Genomic DNA, 24,815 nt, shown 5'->3' on the forward strand with positions numbered 1-24,815 from the left:
GACCTTGGGATATCAGCTCCTCTCATTTATGGATGCATTCACTAGATACAATTAGATCCGGATGGCCCTCGAGAATAAGAGAAAACCATCTTTATTACTGATTAAGGTCTTTTTTGTTACAAGGTTATGCCATTTGGTCTCAAAAATACAGGGGCAACCTACCAACGACTTGTCAACAAAATCTTTAAAGCGCAAATAGACCGAAACATGGAGGTATATGTCGATGATATACTCATCAAAAGTCAAGTTATCAAACATCATATTGCCGACCTTGAGGAATTGTTCGCAGCACTGCGGTGATTTTGGATGAAACTCAATCCCAACAAGTATGCATTCGGTATCGCCATCGATAAATTTTTTGATTTTATGGTATCTCAATGAGGGATCAAGACAAACCCAGAGAAGATTTGAGCTCTCCAAGAAATGAAGCCATTGGGGATGATTAAAGAAGTGCAGCACCTAACTGGAAAGATTACAGCTTTGAATAGGTTCATTTATATGTCGGATGAAAAGAGCCTATCTTTCTCTAAAACTCTCAAACATGCGAAAAACTTTCAATGGTCGAAAGAGTGCCAAGCCGCCATTGAAGATCTGAAAAAATACCTTGGCTCACCTCCACTTCTTAGTAAGTCTGAACATGGGGAAGTGTTGTACTTATACCTTATCATCTCTCTCGCTGCAATCAGTTCCGTCCTTGTCCACTAGGAAGCTAAGGTGCAAAAGTTGATTTACTATGTTAGTCGGATACTCCATGATGCTGAGATAAGGTATACGAAGCTTGAGAAGGTAGCTTATACTCTCGTGATATCATCCAAAAAGTTACAACTATACTTCCAAGCTTATACTATTGCCATCCTCACTGATCGACCCATAAAATCAATACTCCATCGACTGGAGACCTTGGGGCGATTAGACAAATGGGCCATTGAGCTGAGTGAATTCGATATTAAGTATCTTCCTCAGCCATCCATCAAAGCTCAAGCATTGGCTGATTTCATCCTAGAATGCATTATCCTAGATGAGGAATAGAATACTGGAGAGATCATCTCATCAACCGATGAATGCTGAATTCTCCATGTAGATGGACCCTCAAACACCACAAGCATGGGAGCAGGATTGATTCTAACTAGCCCAGATAGAGTGGTCATAGAATATGCTTTGCACTTTGAGTTTTCCACCTTCAATAATGAAGCTGAATATGAAGCATTGGTGACGGGACTGAGGATGGCAAAAGATCTAGGAGTGAAGCATCTCAAAGTTCATAGCGACTCATAACTCATTATCGATTAGGTGCAGGGAGAATATGAAGCTTGAGAGTCGAACATGATGAAGTACTTGCAGAACGTCAAAGATTTTGCCTCCAGCTTCGATACAATGAATATCCTATAGATACTACGGGTGGAAAACATGTGGGCAGATGTACTTTCAAAGCTAGCAACAATAGGTGCGGCCAACCTAAAGACGACCTCATATCTTGAAACTCTTGAAAAGTCAAGCATCGAGGAGCATGAAATGATGCAAACTGATCCTGAGCTGAGCTGGATAGATCCCATATTACGTTATTTACAAGATAGAATGTTGCCTATTGATCGAGATGAAGCTAAAAAGTTGAAATATCTTGCTGCCCAATACCTCATCTATGATGAAAAGTTGTATAAAAGGTCATTTATCCTACCGCTGCTTCAGTGTCTCTATCCCTCAGAAGCTGAGTACACTCTATGAGAAGTTCATGAGGGGATCTGTGGTAGTCACTTGGGGGGTAAGGCTCTTGCTCATAAAGTGCTACGATAGGGGTATTTCTGGCCAACCATGCAGAAAGATGCTGTCGATCTGGTGAACAGGTGTGACCAATGCCAAAGGATTTCAAATATTCAGCACTGACCCTCTACCCTTTTGGCTCCAATTACAACCTTTTAGCCTTTCGCTCAATGAAGAATGGACATCCTTAGATCTTTCCCAATGGCGGTAATACAAAAGAAATTTTTGCTCATCGCAATCGACTACTTCACCAAATGGGTGGAAGCGGAAGCACTAGCGACTATCACTTCAATGAAGATTTGTGACTTCGTGTGAAAATCAATCATATGTCGATTCAGTCTGTCACAAGCGATTATCATCGATAATGGTGATAGTTTGATAATCTGAAATTCAAAGGATTCTACAATGGATTGGGCATCAACCATAGGCTGACTTTTGTAGCTCATCCTCAGAGTAATGGTGAAGTTGAGGTAACGAACAGGATCTTACTGTACGAATTAAAAGCTTAGCTCAATCAGGCAAAGAGATTGTGGGTCGAAGAGCTATATCATGTGCTAGGACATATCGAATGACTCAGTGGCTTCCAATAGGAGAAATCTTTTTCAGACTCGCCTTCGGCACTGAAGCTATGATACCACTTGAGATCTGCTTGCCAACATCGTAGGTGGAAGAATTTGATGCAGATGTTAGGGCTAAGAGCAAATTTGGACTTACTAGAAGAAACACGTGAGCGGGCGTGAATTCGGATAGCTAACTATCAACAGAGGGAGCTCGATATTACAACTTTCAAGTAAAAAAAAAGTCTTTCTTGGCAAGATAGTTAGTCCTTTGTCGAGCTAAAATCTCTCATCCGATGGAGCAATCGAAGCTTGCATAGAGCTGAGAAGGTCCTTATTGTATTGCTGAAATAGTCCGATCAGGAGTTTATCGACTTAGGTAGCTAGATGGAACTCTGATCTCCCAGGACTTGGAATGCAGACAATTTACGTATCTACCACCTTTGAACTATAATGATTCATTATTTTTGAATCAAATAATAAATTATTTCTTTTATTTTATTAAACTATGTGTTCTTTTAAAAAATATATGCTCTTTGCACACGAGCAGAATATGGTATGTTCACTATATAGATGTTTGAAACATGCGGTCCTTGGCTATAGTTGAGGAACAGATGTATTCTGCATCAACACAATATGCAGTCCTTGACTATGATCGAGGAACGGAATGCGTTCTCCATCAACATAATACGTGGTCCTTAGCTACAATTGAGGAACGAAACGTATTCTCGATCAACACAATATGCGGTTCTCAGCTACGATTAAGGAATCAAACATGTTCTCCATCAACATAACATACGGTCCTCGACTACGATCGAGGAATGAAATATGTTCTCCATCAACATAACACACGATCCTTGGCTACGATCGAAGAATGGAACGTATTTTTCATCAACATAATACACGATCCTTGACTACGATCGAGGAACGGAATGTGTTCTCCATCAGCACAACATGCGATCCTCGACTACGGTTGAGGAATGGAACATGTTCTCCAGTAACACAACACATGATCTTCAGCTATGATCGAGAAACGAAATATATTCTTCATTAGCATAACACGTGGTCCTCGGCTACGGTCGAGAAATGGAACATGTTCTCCATTAGCATAACATACGGTCCTTGACTACGATCGAAAAATGGAACATGTTCTCCAACACAACATGCGATCCTCGTCTACAATCGAAGAATGCAACGTGTTCGTCATCAACCTAAACAGACTATTTCTGACTATGGTCGAGGAATGAAATGTGTTTTTCAACAAAATAATTTTTATTCATCATCAGGAGAATTGCCTATGACTGACAATTGCTATCCCGAAGAACTTAATGAAGATCGATAATTGATTCTAATGATTGGCCAGATAAAAGAAATATTTTCATTAAAAGAAAAAAAATTTTACAAGTAAAGATCGATTCGTTACAAAATACCTCGATGACAATCGAGGTTATAAATGATACCGATCAAAGAAGTTCGGACATGCCCAAGCTGGGATATAAAATAAAAGTAAAAGCAAAAAGCTTCAAGCCTGGGGGGCAGATGAATCTTCGATCTTGGCTCGGTTGGAAAGAATGATAACCGTCGGAAGTGTGGCTAAAATCGCTTTCTCGACTCTCTTGTCCTCCCACTCTAGGCTGAAGAGATCTTCAACCTGCAGACATTCATCTTTGCCCTCGCTGACCTCCTCCTCGTTTTCAGACTCCAATAGGCTAAGGTCGAAATTCAAAGCCATCTTCTTGATCTTTTCTTTGAGGTCAGCGATACTTTGCGCATATGAGGCAACTCCAAAGTCCACTTTTATGTCATGGAACTCAGTCAAAGATTTGAAGGCCTCAACCGCGGCAACCTTAGCGGCCTTCAACTCATCATCGTACTTTTATTTCACTGATAGCCGAGCTTCAAATTCGATCTGAGCTTTAGAGAGCTCTGATTCTAGTCACTTTATGTCCTCCTCCAGCAACTTAGCCTTTTCTTTGGCCTTAAGCTTTGCCAGTTGGGCATCATCTGCCCTTCTGCTAGCCTGACTGATCTTTTCCTCAGCCTCCTTTGGGATGCGCCAACCTTCACGCATCGCCTCGGTATAGTAGTCTATATAATGGGCGAGTTAAAAAATAAATTAGTATCAAATATCAAGATCGATAATGATCGAGCAGCATGGAAAGATCGTCACTTACCCGAAGGCGTTGAAGGCTTCGACATCAGTCAGTATGAGGATCGATTGGATCAAGGATCGAGCAACTCAAAAATTATTTATGTCCATCCTAGTATCCTGGGCCTCAACGCCGGAAGATGCTCCCACTGGAGCAGAAGACCTGATCTGTATGTCGGCCGGTCGTGAAGACATCTTCACAAAAATTTTGGGCCTGCCCGAACTCCTTTGCGATAAAGATGCAGAGGCTCGGGAGGTAGGCTCCCCTGGGGCAGCTGGCAGCGGCACCACTGCCCTCACTGGTGCCGGCAATTCCCTCCTTGGAGTTCCACTTGACCTTGAGGAGCCCCCGACAACGAGCTAAGCAAGAACAGCCTCGGTGCAACCGTGCTTTGGAGCTGGGGCCACGTTTGTCTTCTTTCTCTTCATTGCCCGACAAAGAGCCTCGATGTCCTTGGGGTCCATTTCTACATGGCATACGAAGTCAGCAAAAATGCAAAAAATGACAAGCTAAAAAAGATTATGAAAAGCAACTCACTCTTTGGGTCGGTTAAGCATAAACCGATCCTGAACAAAGTGTCCTCGGTAAGAAACTCAGTTTGTGAAGGGGGAGTCTGACTGAAGATCCACTTTAACACCTCCTCCTCAGCGTCTGACAAAACTAGAGCCCTAACCGCTGACCTATAAGGTCTATCCTATGACGTGCAGAAATCCCAAGGTTGTTCGGTTGAGATGAAGAAAAAATGCTTCTTCCAATCATGAACTGAGGAAGGAGTACCTCGGAAGAGACAACGTCCCCACCGAGGAGAAATGTACCACCGTCCATTCTCTGTGGGATGCTCCTTCAATGTAAAGGAGGCCCGAAGAATACTGAAGGTCGGCTCAACCCCGAAGAGAAGACAATGAGCGAAGAAGCCTATGAACTGGCACCATGAGTTCGGCACAATACTATAGAAATCTATTCTATATAATTTAAGAAATTCCACTACGAGGTAGTGGAAGGGCAGCCGAACTTCAGCCTTTAAGGCTTTCTCATACAGACCAATCCGATCTGAATGAGGAAGAGCTATTCTTTTGCCCGAAGCGACCACCTCTAGTTTGTACTCAAAAGGAATTTGGTATTTTAATTTGAGGACTTCTAAGTTCTCGGAGGAAAAGATAGAATCTATCCTATATGGACCGAAGTCCAGAATCTCAGATCTTCTTGAAGAACAAGCTATGTCAGATGCAGGGTCTACATTTCTAATATTATCCTCTGAGCTTAACATCTCAGGGGTAACACTCCTAATGTCGTCGCCCGAACTTGTTGTTCCAGGGCCCACACTCCTAAAGCCATTGCCTGTGCTTTAGGTGTTGACAGAAAAACTAGAATCACTCATAACTGAAAGAAAGAAGGACTGACCTAAAAGAGAAGTGGTCGAGCAAATGGAGGATAAGAAATGGAGGAAGACCAACTAGCTCGATTTTATCTGAGCAAGATCGCAGAATCACCAAAGTACCAGAATCCGCCCTTTTTGAACAGTAGAAGCGGTAAAAAGGAAGTTACCGTGGTCCTATTTATAAAACTCCAGAATGGCTCTGATCTACTGATGATTTATCTCTCTTGATCGATGTTCGATAAGTGTCGCTTGATGATTGGTCAAAACAGGGCTTCCACGGATTCAAAGAATTGATGCTCCAGATTTAAAGATGGTTTGCCTCAGTCGTTCGATTCTTGATGCGTGTCCTCAATGAATGGTAATCCTCTCAGCATCAATTTCGAATTAAGTACTCTCTTCAGCTGATCTATTTGCAGCTTGATCTGAGAGTGGGGGGCATCTATTGTAAATCCGTAACCTCGGCCTCAGCCTAAACAATTTTGTCATCGTCGAGTAAGTTATAGCTAAGCTACACAAGATGGCATTTGCTGGATTGGACAGATACGGTGATCGTCTAGTATAATTTATTAGATTAGCGATAAGTTTTCTTTCTCAGTCTGATTTCTTTTTATCTCAACAGCCAACCCACTTCAAGCCGATCAACTTCAAATAGCAAGATCCTACATTCTTCGACCATGGCGACCTACTAGATCATCTGTTGCTGAGAAAGATCTACTAGGGCGGTCTTCGCTGAACCATTACATCTGTCTACAGTCTCTTCCTCTCCAAATCTGGAAAGTCCAGATAAGATAGGATTTTTTCACGATCAGATCTTCCATAAAAGTAGGGATGGCAATGGGTAGGGTTTGGGTCGGGTAGTATACTACCCATCCCCAAATCCGAACTTAATACCCTATACCCAAACCCTACCCGATACCCAATCGGGTAAGAAAAGAGATACCCATCCCCATACCCAACGGGTTCGGGGATACCCGTGGGTAACCCATTTCCCCATACCCAATCCATACCCGCCCCATACCCATCCATTCTATACCAAAAAAAAAAGTAAAATAATTTTATGTATACTATCAATCAAAAATAGAATTACCAATTATATATACATACATCCATATATACGCACATACACACTTCTAACACACAGACATACATACATGCATACATATATGCATGCATACATATACATACATACATATATATAATTATATATATATATATATATAGAGAGAGAGAGATCATATATATGTGTGTGTGTATATGTGTGTGTGTATATATGTGTATATATATATATATATATATATATATATATATATATATATATATATATGTATATGTATATATATATATATATATATTCGGATATGTATATATGTATATGTATATGTATATATATATTCGGATATGTATATATGTATATGTATATATATATATATATATGTATATATATATATATATGTATATATATATATATATGTATATATATATATATATGTATATATATATATATATATGTATATATATATATATATGTATATATATGTATATATATGTATATATATATATATGTATATATATATATATATATATATATATATATATATATATATATATATATGTATATATATTCGGATATGGGTTCGGATATTACCCATATCCATAGGTTCGGGTCGGGTTCGGGTAGAAAATAGCACTACCCATACCCTACCCATATCCGTACTATAGTTTTCGGGTTTTACCCAAACCCGAACCCAAACCCAGTCAAACCCTATTTTTCGGATTTGACCGGGTTCGAGTAGGGTGTATACCCATCGGGTCGGGTTAATTTTGCCATCCCTACATAAAAGGAAAGTCTTCCTCCAAATCTATCCATCCGACAAATTTGAAAATCACCAAGACTCCAAGTCAAATACATCTCAAACTCTTCTCCTATAAATAAAGGCTCCAGGACTTTTCAAAGTATGCAATCAACCGATTCCTAATTCTCTTCTTTCATCATTCTCCATCTCTTTGATTTGAATGTCGGAGGGTCTACATCAGAGTCAACCTTCTGGTGTGAATATATTTTGCAGGATATTCGGATGAAGCTATAGTAAAAGATCTACATCGATCGTGACTATTTCGACGTCTGACCTCATGTTGGGAGATCGATGCTAGTCATAGGAATGCATATGGTACATTTTACCGGGATTGGACCCTTATTCTATCTCGATGCCAATTAATTGGTTCTATGGTGTAGTGATTAGCACTCTGGACTTTGAATCCGACCTTTTTTTGCATCTCGAAAAGAGGTTTTATATGCGCGGGAGGAACGCCTTCTGCCTTCTTTGGCTCTAGCCGGCCGACGCGGTGCTAAGTGTTGCTGGCTGCAAGCTGTAATGGGATCGGTTGGTATGTCTTCCGGATGCCCAGTGCCTTTTTTTTTCCATCTCGTGTTCTGCTTTTTGTTTAAAAGCTTGATGCCGATTCTAGGTCTCTTTTTCCATATCCAAGTAAAAACACCCGAGAACTCTTATCTAGATCAACGAGGGTCCCTGTTCCTGCGATAAAATTTGTCCCCCTTTTTTTTCTTTCCTTCGCTATGTGAAAATATCGATTTTAGTTTTTTTTTTTTTTTTCAGGAATAATTTTGAAACAGATGCGCCGCGATCCATTTCTTCTGGTTCTGGTGAGATCCTTCAACTTCCGTCAGAATTTGGGTACAGCACCAGACTCACTGATCGGGATCCCTTCTGCTTGGTATTTCTCGGCCTTTTGTCTCTTGAATTCATCATCACCGACTGCTGCTTCTAGTTTACATGGAAAATCTGTCCTTGAAGAGCCATCGGCGGCGCCTGTTTTCTTCCCTGCAGATGGGGCTCCTCATGGTGGCCGTTCTAATTGTTTCCGTACTTCCCCCATGAATTTCTCGATCAGGACATTTTCTTGCTTCTTTTCTTCACAGAGTCTCGACATTTCAAGTGATGCGGATGCGGCAGGCAAGCATTTGGCCTCCATTCCTGAGAAGGTGTATGACACCATCATGTCCAGCTCCGGTGCTGATCAGCGTCTGGAGAGCACTCTTGATTCACTCAGCATACAACCGACCACCGAGCTGGTGAGTGATGTTATCCGAAGGCTTCGTTACGAGGAAAAATTGGCTTTCAGGTTTTTCACGTGGGCGGGCCATCAAGAAGGGTACACCCACGAGCCTCCCGTGTACAACAATATGATCGACATATTGTCGAGTACGAGATACAAGGCGCGGCAGTTCGGGGTGGTTTGCGATATTCTGGATTACATGAAGAGAAGGAACAAAAACACTGTGCCCATTGATGCTCTCCTAGCAATCTTGAGAACATACACCGACAAGCATCTGACCCATCTCCGAAAATTCGCGAAGAAGAAAAGAATACGGCAAAAGACCCCTCCAGAAGTAGATGCATTTAACTTGCTGCTGGATTCTCTCTGCAAGTGTAGCTTGGTCATGGAGGCAGATCTTATGTTCCACCGGGTGAAGAATAAGGTTATCCCGAATGCGGAGACTTACAATATTTTGTTTTTTGGGTGGTGCAGAGTGAGAGACCCTAGAAAGGCAATGAAGGTGCTCGAGGAAATGATGCAGATGGGTCACACTCCAGAGAATTTCACATACAATGCTGCAATTGATTCCTTCTGCAGTGCAGGGATGGTTTCAGAAGCCAGAGAGCTTTTTGAGTTCATGAGAACTAAGGGCTCCACCATTTCTTCACCAACTGCCAGGACATATAGTATCATGATTGTGGCCCTGGCAAAGTCAGATCTGATGAATGAGTGCTTTAGACTGCTAGCTGATATGAGAAGCAGCGGTTGCCTTCCTGATGTGTCGACATATAAAGACATGATCGAAGGGATGTGTTTGGCTGGGAAGGTCGATGCTGCCTATAAGATTCTGGAAGAGATGAGCCAGACAGGTTTTCCACCTGATATCCTTACATATAACTGCTTTCTCAAGGTGCTTTGCAAGCTTAGGAAGGCTGAAGAAGCTCTAGTGCTTTGTGAAAGAATGATAGAATCAGGTTGTGAGCCTAGTGTCCATACATATAACATGTTGCTTAGAATGTTTTTTGAGATGTGCGAAGCGGATAGGGCTCTTGATATGTGGCATGAGATGGATCGAAGAGGATGCGCACGTGTTGTGGATACTTATGGTATTATGATTGATGGGTTGTTCAATTGCGGGAGGACAGATGATGCATGTTCGCTTCTGGAGGAGGTAATAAACCACAGGATGAAATTGCCATATCAGAAATTTGATGCCATTCTGTTGTGGCTATCAGCAATAGGAAATCTTCATGCCATCCATCGTCTATCAGAGCACATGAGGAGGTTCTACAATGTTGCGATGGCCAGACGTTTTGCCATAAGCCAGAAGAAGAAGAGCATGAGCTTGAAGAGAAGATAGACTTTCAGATTTCCAGTACAATCACCAAAGGTTATATACGGAAGTCAAGTCGAAGCTAGCTTCAGTTTGGTACTCATCAGCTCTCACCAATTTGTTTGTTAAGTAGTGGGCACTGCTTACCAATGGCTAACAATGTCCTGATGCAAAAGCTTCTCTGCAAGATTTGGTGAGTCATGTCTGAAGATATCCTTTGTATAACACAAACAGATCAGCTGGCTAAGTATTTTGTCTGCAGAATGAACCTCAAATAGTATAGCTTACATTGCTTAGCAGCTGATATGCCAATTGCTTTACTGAAACCATGGTGTCAACTGAAATCAACATGCAACACCTCAGCTTTGCTGTAATTTTACATGCCTAATTTAACCTTAAGTGTAGCGATATGACATTTATAATATAGTCTAAATTATTTAAGCATTACCGATATTCAATTTTTATTATTGCATTGTCAGTATTGATATCTGTTTTATCACCTTCCTGGTGGGCTTTGATGGACAAGTGACTAGACCATCATACTGAAGTAGGTTTCCAATCTGACTGAATATATTTTAGGAACGAAGTTGATTTCTGCTGTGCTTTTGAAGCAAGATCGATCTTTAGGGTATCCTTAACTTCACTGATGTATCAGTTTGTCTTTGGAGCAGGTGTGATATTATATAATTGGAGAAACTACAAAAAAATGGTTCTCAATTAGCATTTTCCAATCATTATAGACTTTATTTAATAAATGGAAATGTCAAATAGTTTTTGAGGAGGTTGAAGTCAAAATTGTTCAGAACTTGCAATAAATCTCTCAAACCCCACCCTTTAGTCAAATGATTAATGGAAAACAAGCAATATTGGTTTTCTTGTTTTGAGTGATGCCAGCTACTAGATTTTCTTTTTATCATCATCATCATCTTATTCTGTGTCCCGCTATGCTGCATTTTATTGATCAATGATAATTTTTGAGCCTACTGTGATTTTTCACTTCATCTAATACGGACATTAAATTCCTTCGCTTACCCATCTTAATGTTGGTCCAAGACTAGGAACGTCATGCTATCTTAATTGGTTGCACATGCTATTTCTATGTTGTCCCTAGTTTTTGCTGGTAGTTTAAACATGCCTTACTGCTAGTAGGGTTAATTAAATTATCTCTGAGTTTGTATTTGAATCCAATTCCAAGAAGGATGTCTTCGTAGGTTGTGAAAATTTGATTAGAAATAAACATCACTATATTTAGAATCCAAATCATGATATGGGCCTTTAGATTGCCTTCTAATGTCCATGTGTATACAAGTATTATTTTGTGAACAATTTATGATTCTTTTAATAAGTTTTGACCATCAAAATTTATAAGCACATCTATCCCCAACTTTAATTGTGGATAAGGTTCCTGTCACTGGCACAGTACATGTCTACATGCTGTGCTGTGCCATTGCTTCGCATGCATGGGCATGCATTATCACGTAGCCATGCCACATGCTAGTCCAGGCTTTGCAATGCATGTGTTGGTGGTGCCAATTGATGTTGATCTGGCACTTCAGTTCTTTCATGGGAAGGATCTTTCTCTTTATTGGAACCTCTAAGAAATTAGACCACCTCAAATTTCTTGAGATATTGACTCCAAATCAAATAACAGCTCATAAAAAAGTAGTTGAGTTCTGTGATTTGAGTCTTCACTGATGGAATTCTCAGGATTATCAGAGCACTTGTTGCAGAATTTTAAGATCTCTGTTTATGATATCTTAAGATAAAGATGCCTGCATATTGGTTAAAAAAAATTATACCTTCCTATATTAATGATTCTGAAGTTGACGGTTGCTTTTTTTCCGGGAGAGATTGGGACTGCAAAACAATATGACCTTCTGAGAATTACCATCCTTAGTTGTTTTAGTCCATATGTCTATCTTGTAGAATGTTGCTTTGCTTTGAATCTCCAGCAATTGCAGGTCAAAAGGATACTCTGCTAGAAAAATTTGTCTCATAAGCCTTCTCTCTTTCTTTGTTTTTCCTTGGAGAAGGAAGACCTTTAGTCTCTCTCTCTCTGATAGCATGAGAAGATGGTGGTTGTGGCATGTGGATATGAGGATAGATGGAAATCCTAGAGCGATTCCTCTTTCTATAGAGGAGAGGAGGCATCATGGTTTCTTTGTAAAGCATCCCAAAGTCATTACTATACTTGTAAGAGAGGATAATGATAAGGGGCGGGCCTTACTTGGCCGCCACTTCAATTTTGTTAGGACTCCAAGAGGGAGGGCAAATGGCACCAACCCCTTCCTTGATGCATGCACTCCTAGAAGGAGAGCACCATAGCTACCTTAATTTCCCTGGTTGATGTCCCTACTTGGATCTCATCCAAGTGGCATCTAGAGTTGACTAAGGTATGGTCTTGCTTCATCTGATCTAGCCCAGTCCTTGTATCTTGACTATTTTTATAGCACAATCCTTCTCCAATTGAATCCAGATTCTTCTAGATTCATTTTGTAGGCGAATTGTCAATTTATTAGAGAATACAACAAGGTATCCTAGCTTAATTCTCTCTCTGTGTTACTATATATATCTATTGTTAGACTGAGTGTTGAAGCTGGACTCTACTTGAGTTGATTAACATCAGCATCATCTCCCAAGAATAAGAGAGAAAATTGGGTTTCATTCAATTTGTGTTTAAATCCTACACTAGGTAGGATTCCATCCTATAAATAGATGCGCTAGAGGTAGTGCTAATCATACATGGTAAATCATTAGCAGCTCCCTCTTCTTTCCTCCACTTCTCTTGCCCCTTATATCTGCTCTTTTTGGGTTTCCACCCAGTGCCCAGGATTTCCAGGTTTGGTTGTGTGGAGACTTAGGAGGTCTCTTGCAGCTTCTTGTCCAACCAATGGTGATGTGTCTTGAGATGGAGTGACAGGCTTTGACAAACCCTGGCAAAGACTGACAGCTTTGATGCATGCTTGTAAGGTGAGTTGTAATTTGAGGAATGTTTCTAAACTAGTCCTCTTTAATTCACTTATATGCACATGAATAATTTCAAATAATGTTGCTTAGACTGTCAAATTAATTATCTTGGCTCATATAAGTTGAAACTTGAAAGCCTGGTGCAATTCCAACCAATAGAATGGAGATGGATGAGAAGCACCATCCATAAAATCTAATGATGCAATGGATATGGTTCCATTTGAAAGTTTCCGTAGATGAGCAACCACAAGATAGGGCTTGTCTGTTGTATGAATCTATGCAGTGAGGCCTTATTTGGATGCTAGGAGATCATCTTTTGTTAAGGGATTTTTTTTTTCACAAAAAAGAAGGTTATGGAGGATGGATAGTTTAGAGAGATTAGAAAAGCTGCATGATAGCTTGTTCAGCAATAAATCACCTTGCATGAGCAATCGACTACTTTTTAGCAATAGGGTAAATCATCTGGCATAAGCAATTGATTATCTTTAAAAAAATAGAGATTGGTAGCCGCTCACCTTTTGGGAACATGCTTATCTAACCGCTTGTAAAAGAAGCCTCCTACAATTGAATTTTGATGCTTCTGTTTCGCACGGTAAGGCTGCAGTTGGCTATGTCATTTGAGATTTTAATGCATATTGTTTAAGAGCTGGTGATCACCAAATTCTACCCCCATCTGTACCTTATGCGGAGTTGTCAGCAGCATGATTGGTAATGAAGATAGCTGTGCGTGAAATGCAAGTAACAGTTGTGGCTTTAAGGTGATTCTACCATGGTGGTATCTTGGATTGCTAATCATTCTGTTCTTAAATCTTCAAATATTCCTTTCATGAAAGATATTCTTGCTTGGATAAGTGGGTTACTTTATTTTCATGTTTATCATATTTGTCATGAAGCAAATCAGCCAGCTGACTATATGGCCACCAAAGCATTGCAAGGGGAATTGATTAGTCTGCTGCTTTGGTATGTGATTCTTAGTTTTCTCATCTTTTACAGGTTGATGAAAATGGGTTCATTATCCTAGAAAAGCCTGATATACTTGGGAGATCTGTGCTGGAGTATTGTTTGTTAATTGCTTTTGATTTGGCTAGTTCTCATATTCTGGGTAAGTTGGGTCCTCACTTCGATTTTTATGATTGCTTCGTTTACTGAAAGCAGCATTTCGTGAAGGTTTTACTTTCTTGCTTATCATCTGGTATATCATTAAGCATGTTCATCCTCAATGTAGAATCAGTTTTCCTTGGCAACTGCACAGGATGATGTCTGATTCACCACTTTGGCGGTTGCTGCTGCAGTTAAGGATTCTTTATCTACCAGAGTTCATTTATGGATATTATGTTGGATACAAGTTAGAGGCTTCTTGCTTTGAAGGAAAGTTTATGATGTTACAACTGTTGAAGCGGTATATAATGGCCTGTGTAATTGATTCTCTTGCTCATGGTGGCTGCTTTTTTTCTACTCCTTTGTTGGAATTATTCTACTGTACATATGTGGTCTCTGTTGCTAGATTTTAGGGGGGTCAGTAAAGATTCTACTACTTTTTATCAGCTCTACATCACTTCTTTTCTTTTCTTCGGCTACATTGTAACAGGTTCTTCTCTTACCAAAAAAAACAGGTTCTTCGACATCTGTTAAGAATGTAATGGTGCTATGTGTGCTTACACTTCATCTTATTGCTCCAATATGGTATTACTTTGTATGGGCTTGATGGAGTCAGATTCTAAGGCTTTCCTGCAAAGGACTGTTGTACCCAGGCCTGTTTTACCAGTACTTTGGAGTGGTTCCTTCCTGTATTTTTGCTCATCCGGTGTACTGTAAATTTAATGATCTTTACCATGGTTTTGGTGTCTTATAGGTTTGTTGTTCTATGCTGTACTGACTTTGGCATATGATCTATAAAGCTGTTGCTCTTATCTACCGAAAAAAAAAAAAAAATGAAGCCTCCTACTGAAAGATCTTATCAACAAATAAGATTTTTGATCATTCAAACAGCAGCTAAATCTTTCAGAACTTAAAAAAGACATTTGGCATCTTTTCTAATGTCAAGCTTGTTGGGCCATTTCTGTGTATAATGGTAAGGGTATCCTGCGAGTACCATGTTGTCTATATAATCATTTCTGTTCTTGTTACAGATATCAAAAAAGATTATTTTTAAAAAGTTGAAAATTAATATCATCAGCAGCGATTTCGTTATTAATTATCATCGTTCATGGCTTGGCATACATCCAACGGTAACAAGGCCAAATGAGAGTTGCTTTCTGATTTAAATGGATGAAATTATTCTGCTGCATAGCATCACAGGGTTGGGCTTCGCTCTACAGCCATAACAGTCCCGGGTCTGCAACTAGACTGGCAGTCATCGCGAGAGAGCTTGGCCCACCTCAAAACAGCACGACTATTTGTTGATGTTGATGTGGATGGGCGCATTCTGACCGACGACAGTCCGCCCTCCGTCCACCACTAAATCGAGCCCGGTGATGTATTCCGATTCATCCGACGCCAGGAACAGCACGGCCTCTGCGATGTGGCTCGCCTTGAGCACCACCCCCTTCAGCCTGGACAGGGCCTCGCCGTACTCCTCCACCTCGCTCGGGCTCCACCCGTGGAGCGCGCACGCGAGGGGCGTGGCCACGGCCGAGGGGGACACGCAGTTCACCCGGATGCCGTGCTCCCCGAGCTCCGCCGCGGCCGCGCGCACCAGCCCCAGTACTGCGTGCTTCGATGCCACGTAGGCTGCCGCCCGGGTTCCCCCACGGCTCGCCACCACGCTCCCGGTGCACACGATGGACCCCCGCGTCTTGCGCGCCACCATCGCCCGCGCCGCGTGCTTGACGGTCGCAGCCACTCCCCGCGCGTTGATGGCCATGATGTCGTCCCACTCCTCCAGGCTTGCCTCCAGGAAGGCGCCCGCGGGGCCCATCTTCCCCGCGTTACTGAAAAGGACGTCCAGCCGGCCGTGGGTCTGGACGGCGAAGTCCACCGTCGCCTCCACCTGCTTCTCGTCGCGGACGTCGCAGTGGCGGTAGGCGCAGCGGTCGAGGCCGATGGAGGCGGCCACGGCGCGGCCGAGCTCGTCCTGGATATCGGCGATGATGACGAGGGCGCCCTGAGAGGCGAAGAGCCTCGCGGTGGCCTCGCCGATGCCGCTGGCCCCTCCAGTGATGATGGTCACCTTGCCTTCCAATCTGTGAGTCAATAAATCAAACTAGCAGTGAGTGGCCGATGGAGATGGTGGATGAGAAAGAGTGAAGAAGACACTATTGGTTACCTTGGCCTCGACATTCTGGTGGTGTCGGGTTCCGGCGATGGACGGAGATCCTAATTTGCTATTTTGGGGAAGATCAATATTCTTGTGCTAATAAGAGGGAAAAAGAGATTCAATCGGATAATCGAGGAATACAGTATGAGACGTGGAACCGGCGAACTAATGGCCATCATTGGAACTCTGGTATTTGGCAGCGGAGTGGCGGAGTGCCCGACTCAGATCTTAAGGATCCAGCAAGCTAAAGCTGATGGGTCCCAGCCGGGGTGGTTGATTGCCAAACCCTGTCGCTTCCACCAACGTCATCTTGGCAGAAAAGTCGTCCGAAACCATCAATCATTCATACTAATTCTTCAATTTGCGAAAATATCGTTCTGGACGATCAAAATCAATACAACGTATCGTTGATCGTGATTTGCGATATTTAGATTAACTAGAAACCAAAAAACACTGATTTGGAACTCTCTTGCTTATGAATCAAATCAGCAATATACAAACGGCAGCAATATAACTAGTGGGCAGAAATGGAGCAAAAGGTGTATCGTTTATAATTTTAAATCTTTGATTTTAATTGAAGACACACACATATATTAAACCAAAACATGATAAATTATTAATTTTATTCTTATTTGATGAATAAAGATGTGGTGACCCAGGACTTAACCCAAAAAAAAAAAAAAATGTTAGCTGCAAGATATCATGTGAACTCCTTCATCCTATATAACTATTCAAATTTTTTCTAGAAGATAAGTAACATTAAATGTAATCCTATATGGGTTATTGTATGCTTCCTTCATTTTAAATCCTAACTAGATATCCAAATCCAATCAAATTCAATAATCAATACTATGAAAAACTCATAGTTAGTTTCAACGAGCATTTGCTATAATATTCCTTAGTTCATATGGATTATAAGTAAGTTTCACTCTAATACCATTTGTACCGCTCAAAATATAATCAAAGAAGAAGAAGAAGAAATTAAATGGAAGATGTTAATTAAATTTTTTGACGTATAAGTATTCAAGATTTTTCTGATAAATAAGTAATGTAGGATTGAACACATACTTGCATAGATATTTATAGATACCTCCAAAATTTATGTCTTTTGGTCTCTAACCTATTTAAATATCATAGAACAGGGTCAAAAGTAACCATTTTTACTTTAAGTGATCTTTTGTTATGTATGAGTAGCTTGGGATGCCTTGTCCTCATGGAAATGGCCCACACAAACAGTGCTGCAATAGCGTGTAAATAAATGTGAACAAGTGGTTTTGCATGTTTAGTGATATTCTAAAATATTTCTCTTCATAATTTAAGTATTTAGGGAGCAATATAAACCAAAAATATTAGATTATAAATTTGAACATTCAGCAATGATTTTTACAATGAACATATGGCTAATAATTTATATTTATTATATTATTACTATTTTATGATTAAACTAGAGAATAATTGTAGTTAGAATTCTTCAGTAAAGTGAGCACAGACCTTAGCCATGAATCCATGTTTAGCTAAATTCTAACAATTGTTAAAAAAGTTATTTTCAGAAAAAAATATTTTGTTGGATTTATTAGTTTGCTTATCTATTTGCACGGCTAACAATCTGTTGATGGAGTAAACTATATTTTTTAGTAATTTAAGTATTTTTTTATCAAAAATATATTGTCCCGACACCTATTCATAGCAACATATACTCTAGTGTCATGGTTGTTGTTGTTGTTGTTGTTGTTGTTGTTGTTGTTGTTGTTGTTGTTGTTGTTGTTATTGTTATTCTTCTTCTTCTTCTCGAGATGTAAAACCATGCATCATAGTTTTACAACATGAAAGGCAAAGAGAAGAAAAAAATTATCACTGTAAATATGCTGTATCTTTGTTAGAAACTAAATGCATGTTAATTAAAACTTGATCTCCTTTTCTTTTTTTGATAGAAAACATAAGCCTTGATTAAACCAAATAAACTGTAACTAGTTTAATTACAACAGCATCCCGTAAAAGGTTTGGACAAAACATAGTCCAACCAAAACAAAATTTACATAAGATAAACCAACTATTCTATGATTTTTGCAAAAGTGGACCAAAACAGAATATATACAGAGTATGAAGTTCTAATTTTTTGACATAAAGAGAAGTAAAAATAAGCTGTACTAAAGGAGTATAACTATCTGCACTGCATAACCCTTGAATTGCTGAATGAAATGAGTTGTGAAATATTTCTCTGTTGAAGGCAAATATGAGAAACCAATATGTATGAAAGCTGAAGCCCAAAAAATTGTACATAGAGATATAATAGCATTCTAGAACTCCATGCTCCATAAACCTGTATAGTATTTGAAAGACATCCATAAAGGTGTATGAAGGAACTGAAGCATATCCATGAACCTGTAACAATCGCTCAAAATCTGTGCTGAACCATGTAGGAATATTCATTTGCTGCTGAAAGATGTGTGAATTGTACAGGTTAAAAGCAGGGTTATGAGGCAAATACTCAAGTAAAGCAAATTGAATATATGCCCCTTCCCATCAGTATCAATACTTATTGAAACATCATTTGGGATATATAGTAATAACAGCAACAAAGGTCAATAAGAAACCAACTCCCATCAGTAATGAAGATTTGAATTACATCATTTGGAAAATAACATGAAAATCAATTTAGTTTCCACAACATCTGAAGGAAGTATATTGAGCAGTATATCCCATCATGTCGGCCATCATTTATCAGGAAGCTATATAGTATCAGAGAACAAAACATCATGTAATCACATAGTAACCATCCCGAATACAGCCAGACAAAAGGAAGACTATATTTGCAGCAGTGTATGGGATGAAATCCCTGTACACTAATCCAGAACTTCAATAGCAAGAAGATTCGTAGCAGGTAACAATGGACATTATATATTAAAGATAAATAGAAGCAACTCTTGAGCACAGGCATTGGTATGTATTCTTGGTCAGTGAAGAATATGAAAGATCTTTGTATAGAGTAAAGCAGCTGATGACATTGAAAGAATTGAACCCAAAGATAGATCATGAAATTAAAAACAGGGATAGAATAGTTTAACAGAGGAGAAGTACGTATAGCAGGATCAAATGGAAAGATCCTAACTACACTCATGAAGAACGCAATTATCCTGCACAAAAAATAAAAAAACAGTTAGTGAAAACACTCAGAATTTTTTCAATTTTTTCCTTTTTCCTTCGTTTTTTTCTCCTTTTTGCTTTCTTTTTCTTTCTTTTTCCTTGGTATCCTTTTTCCATTTCCCTTTTGGATCTCTTCTCTCATTTTTTTTTCCCTTGAACAGAATTTGTTGTACATATATTTTTGATTTCATCATCTTAAGCTCTTTCTAAAATGCAGCATCCATAACATGAAAGAAGAGATGACCATAGGAGCCGAGGTAAGCCTCATGAGATTAGGAGGAAGTAACCAACAGATTAACCCAGAAGAGATGAGAATAGAGAATTCAAATAAAATGAACAGAATTTTAACTGTGAAGACCAAAGATACTCTGTACGAAGAAACAAGAAACAAGTTAGTAAAAACACTCAAATTCTGCAGTAGTAATATATTAAAAAAAGAAGGAGAAGAGAATAAGAAGAGCCATACATGCATGGGAATTTTTATTTACATATCTAGTGAATAGTCATTTTTTAATAGAAATTTTCAAGCAGTAGTAATATAGAAAAAAAGTAAATATCATAATACAGAGCAATGATGATAATTTTGCCATTGCCACATTGTGCTATAAATAATCACAAACCCTTCCTAAATTTTTTTTTTTTAAAGAATTGACCACGGGATCGGGCCATCTTCATGATAGAAAACAGGGTAGGCAGCATGTGTAAATTTTAAAATTTTGAAAATATACAGCGAAAAATAAATTGGGTTAAACCCCACATGCAAGATACCAGATCTAAACCTACCCAAGTCCAAAAAAAAGCACATATTATTAATCTAAAATTTAAGAAAAATATGAGATCATATCTCATTACCTTTGCGCGGGTAGAAATTCACCGCTTCAGATGATCTCAGTTTCGTAGAAGATAGAGCCGCACACGTGTCTGACCTCTACGGATATCCATCGGGATCAATCTTGAACTTTTCTTCTCAAGAAGAACCTTGGCCTTGAAGACTCTGATCAACTTTTTTTATCTTAACTGAAAGATCAACTCCTTGATCTACAGCCTTTTTCTTCTTCTCCTCGATCCTTGATCTTTAAGTCACCAGAACTCTTTCTAGGCATGTGGAAGAGAGAACACCCAATCTTTGGGCATGGAAAGGAAGAATATGAGAGATAGGAGGCGTGGAGATGGAGAGAGAAAAGATTTTTCTGATGAAAAATCAATACTAAGAAACCCTAGAGACCTTCTTTTAAATAGACATAAGCCCTGACACATAATAGGAACCCTGTCATCTTAAAAAGGTAGATCCTTATCTCATAAGAATCCTCTACCTTTTAAATATGATCTATACCAAATAAAATCAGATATAAAAAGTAATTAATCAGTCCTTTTAAACATATACAATAGCCATCCATGGAATACATGTCAGGTGGTTGGGACGCCAACTCTTGGCGCCCCACAAAGGGATCTCCAGCCATTAGAGATGGGGCATGGACCCCACCCTCTCTCCTTCACGCCATGACACATAAGAGAGGGTGGGCCCCTCTAGGATATGGTGCTCAATAATTTTTAAAAAAAAATACGCCACCCATTCTTCCATCTATTCCACATGCATACTTAGAGATAATTAGGAGATATGGAAGAAATAATGTTAGGATAATTATGCCAACTAATTGACTTAATTAAATCTTTTTGGACTTATAATTAAGAGCCCAATTAAACCCAAATGAATTTAGGTTAGGTTCAAGGCTATGGACTTGATCGAATCAAAGTCCCAAGAAGAATTAGATTTAATATGTGCTAGCATGATTCTCATAAACCTAATAGAGTTTCAAATAAACCTTAACCCAATTGAAACTTCATTAACCCAATTGACAAATTCAAAATTAAATCCCTTAATGTGTGACCCCATAGGTTTCATTATATCTGGTAGTGAGATATATTATGATCTCTATCACAATATCATCGAAACTCTTTTCGATGGATTGGAACATTTTCAATTCTATCCTTCGAGGGCCATCGATCATCAAGATGACACCCGATGAGTCTCACAATCCACCAGTGACACCTAGCAGTATGTAGTGGCGACCCAGTAGAATAAAAAAAATGAACCTCTAGGTGTAGTTATCGTATGATTTAGTCCTTCTATCATGAGTCCCGACTTAACGGAGGTCATGGAGAACTCGTCAAACTCCATCGTCAGTCTTATGTAAAATTGGCTCGATTCGAATTCATTTGTGAATCCCATGGAAACTCTTTTCCAGTTTCATACTTGCTTTGGCCAAAGACTTTCTGAACTCAATCTCGCAAATCACATAGGACTTCTTTTCTATCAAGATCGATAAATTCCATCTAGATGCATCCTACTCCAAACAGTGAACCTGAACCTACTAAAGCCAATATACACAGCAAAGACCTGAATGGCTAGAGACCAAAGAAACATGCAGTCAAACTCAGTAGCCTCACTGCGAATAGCCAATATCACCGTAAGTCAAAGGACCACTCATACCACTGCAGCATCGAGAAGACCACTAACGAGTGAGTAGACAACCATATGATTCTCGTGTTGGTCACAGTCAGTGCAAGTTATTCTCTAAAAACCACCTGCTCTTTCACCCCAGTTGTAACCCAGCTATGCAACCCAAGAGGGGGGGTGAATTGGGTTTTGAAAATTTAAAATTAATCTAGAACCACAAGGATTAAGTAATAAAAGACAAGTTAGTTGAAGTGAGTGATTTAAGCAAAGTGAAGATATTAGATGCAAGAGTGCAAGAAAGAAAAGAAAATAAGATAGAGAACAAGTAAGCACACCACGAATAACCAAAATTTATAGTGGTTTGATGCCAACCTTGCACCTACATCCACTCTCCAAGCTCCTACTTGAGAATTCAAATCCACTAAATCGTATTCAACAAGAATACAACGTCGGTACCTCCGACTCTAGCTATCCCAAGCTAGAACACTTATTTTTCGGGTACAAGCCAACCCAATACAATCCGATTTAAGGTTCGAATCAATCTTTCCACATTTTGGATCCCTTCCAAAACTAAAGATCAACTCAAAAACAGAGTATAACAGTTAATCATACGGAAATACAAATGTAGCTCCTTTAATGAGCAAATAAAACTTTAAATACACTTTACACAATAATGAAGAAGCTTTTCTGATTCTCCTCAAAGTTGTTGAAGACTTGAATGAGCTCTTAAGGGGTTGGTAAACTTGAAATGAAATCTTCTTTAACTTCAAGAAGGCTCTTTGCTTAGGGATGAAATGAATGCTTGAAAAATCTTGTTTATTTCCTCCTTTAAGTGCCTTTTATAGCTTCAAATGATGGTGGAGAGTGATCTGGATAGTTTTAGAGCCGTTGGAGATCATTAAATGAGCATTAAATGCGTCAAAATAAACTGAAAAACTAACCGTTACGGAGTTTTTCCATCGCAGGGGTCGACTCATAGGGTTGACTCATATACATGAGTCAACTCATGGGGTCGACTACTGTGGCATAGAATAGAAAATGATTGTTCTGTAATTTTGGCGTGCACAGTAACAGAGGTCGACTCATGCACAGGGGTCGACTCATGAGGTCGACTCAATTGGGTGTGCCAGCCAAAAAACAGCATGTCGTTCAGCCCCATTTGACATGAGTCGACTCATGGGGTCGACTCAATTTTATAAACATTATTTTCTTTCAAAATATACATCCAAAAATTGTGAAATTTTTTTCAATAGATCATAAATCTTCTTTTCTTGCTCTTGAGGTTTTCGAATTAGGACTTGGTAAAATTATAATTTTATCTCTGAAAAATAATAAATCTTTTTTTAAGCCAAAATTATTAGTAACCCCCTCAAATACTTTTTAATCATCAAAATTAATTCAAGGAGCAACAATCTTTCCCTTTTTGATGATGACAAAATACTTGAGCAAAAGTAGAGTATAACATATATAAGGCATTGAACATGAATTTCAAATTTATGAAGATACATCACTTAAACATCATAGCCAGTTATTTGAATGAAATATATTATGAGTAGTTTGAAGATCAATTTAAAATTTGCTTATTAGATTATTTGCTTTGAAAATTGCAGACAATTTTGGTTCTTTGACACATTTGCTTTGACAATTTTGCTCATTTGCTTTGACAATTTTGCTTATTGCTCTCGATTCTATTTCTCTATTGCTTATTGCTCGATCTCGATTTTTGATTCTCTACTCCCTCTTTTTAACAGCATCAATTAAGATCTCAAGAGATTTTGAAAAGAGAAAAAAAGGATAACATAAAGGACATATTTTCTCTACTTTCCCTTTTTTGATATCATATTTTATTTCTTTACTCTCCCTTTTTTATTGTTTATTTCTCTACTCCCCCTCTTTCATTGTTTATTTTTCTACTCCCCCTCACTATAGCAATTATAAAAGACATATCAATTTACTCATTTAGAAGATATTGCTATTCATGATATTTCATCACACATATATGAGTCATTTTTCATATCTTATAATTAAAATATTTTAATTGATCCCATTCATAAACATTAATCCAAAGGCATTCATTGAAATTCAAAGCATAAAAAATGTATATATCAAAATGTGAATGAATACATTAAGTCAAAATACATAGATCATACAAAAATCATGGATAACAACTATCCAAGAATCAATCAGCCAACAAAACACAAAGGCCATAAGATAGATCCTAGACAAAAATAAAAAAAGATTAACTATTCTAGATCTAATAGATATCATGGCTAGAGGGATTAAAATTTGAAGAGTCAGAGATATGATGAGGAGATGTCGGATCAAATTCACGAGCACGACCTCGACTACGTCTGCCTCAGCCACGAGTAGAAGTACCGGCACAGTAGAGGGGCGAGAGAATCTTAGAGCCTGGGAAGCTACGGACTGTGCTAGAAGAGAAAGTCTGATGGTGTCCAATTATTCCAAAGCTCTCGATATGGACTGCATCAAAGCACTAATCTGAGTAGAGATAGTCTCACTAGAGCCCCTGATCTCTCTCCTCAAAAAGTCAAATCTACTTTCTAAAACTCCTCGAAGTCTAGCCACCTCTACAGATAGGTCTGAGACCTTCGTGATGTTCTCTTGCAGCTGGAGATGGGCTAAGGCTAAAACTTGTCCCTACATATCTAGAAGTCTGTCCGTCAGTCTCAGAACACATCCCTCAAGCTCCTCAAGTTGTACGGATTGAGCTGTGAGCATCTGAAAAATAGTAGAGAT

At 39.1% G+C, this 24,815-nt stretch overlaps 2 protein-coding genes across 16 annotated transcripts; one reads left to right on the top strand and one right to left on the bottom strand.

The window, feature by feature from the left end:
* The first annotated feature begins 8,066 nt into the window (after positions 1-8,066).
* On the top strand, positions 8,067-14,865 carry LOC105040144 (pentatricopeptide repeat-containing protein At1g73400, mitochondrial). Of its 15 annotated transcripts, none has more exons than XR_831058.4 (5): positions 8,067-8,228; positions 8,459-10,426; positions 13,057-13,203; positions 14,194-14,302; positions 14,426-14,865. XR_831058.4 is itself a non-coding variant. In XM_010916548.4 (2 exons), exons 1-2 carry the CDS (start codon positions 8,216-8,218, stop codon positions 10,258-10,260), a joined length of 1,815 nt encoding a protein of 604 aa, XP_010914850.1. In that variant the 5' UTR covers positions 8,067-8,215; the 3' UTR covers positions 10,261-10,700. The 15 variants fall into 15 exon arrangements, 1 of the variants encoding a protein (XP_010914850.1); XR_012137870.1 differs by having other exon boundaries at positions 14,432-14,865; XR_002164070.3 differs by having other exon boundaries at positions 14,453-14,865.
* A 564-nt stretch (positions 14,866-15,429) lies between these two features.
* On the bottom strand, positions 15,430-16,676 carry LOC105040145 (short-chain dehydrogenase reductase 3b). The gene is made up of 2 exons (XM_010916550.2): positions 16,466-16,676; positions 15,430-16,382 (listed from the first exon to the last, which is right to left on the bottom strand). Exons 1-2 carry the CDS (start codon positions 16,477-16,479, stop codon positions 15,593-15,595), a joined length of 804 nt encoding a protein of 267 aa, XP_010914852.1. The 5' UTR covers positions 16,480-16,676; the 3' UTR covers positions 15,430-15,592.
* Positions 16,677-24,815: the final 8,139 nt, after the last annotated feature.

Source organism: Elaeis guineensis, chromosome 1, assembly GCF_000442705.2.
Source record: "Elaeis guineensis isolate ETL-2024a chromosome 1, EG11, whole genome shotgun sequence".
NCBI classification, from domain to species: domain Eukaryota; kingdom Viridiplantae; phylum Streptophyta; class Magnoliopsida; order Arecales; family Arecaceae; genus Elaeis; species Elaeis guineensis.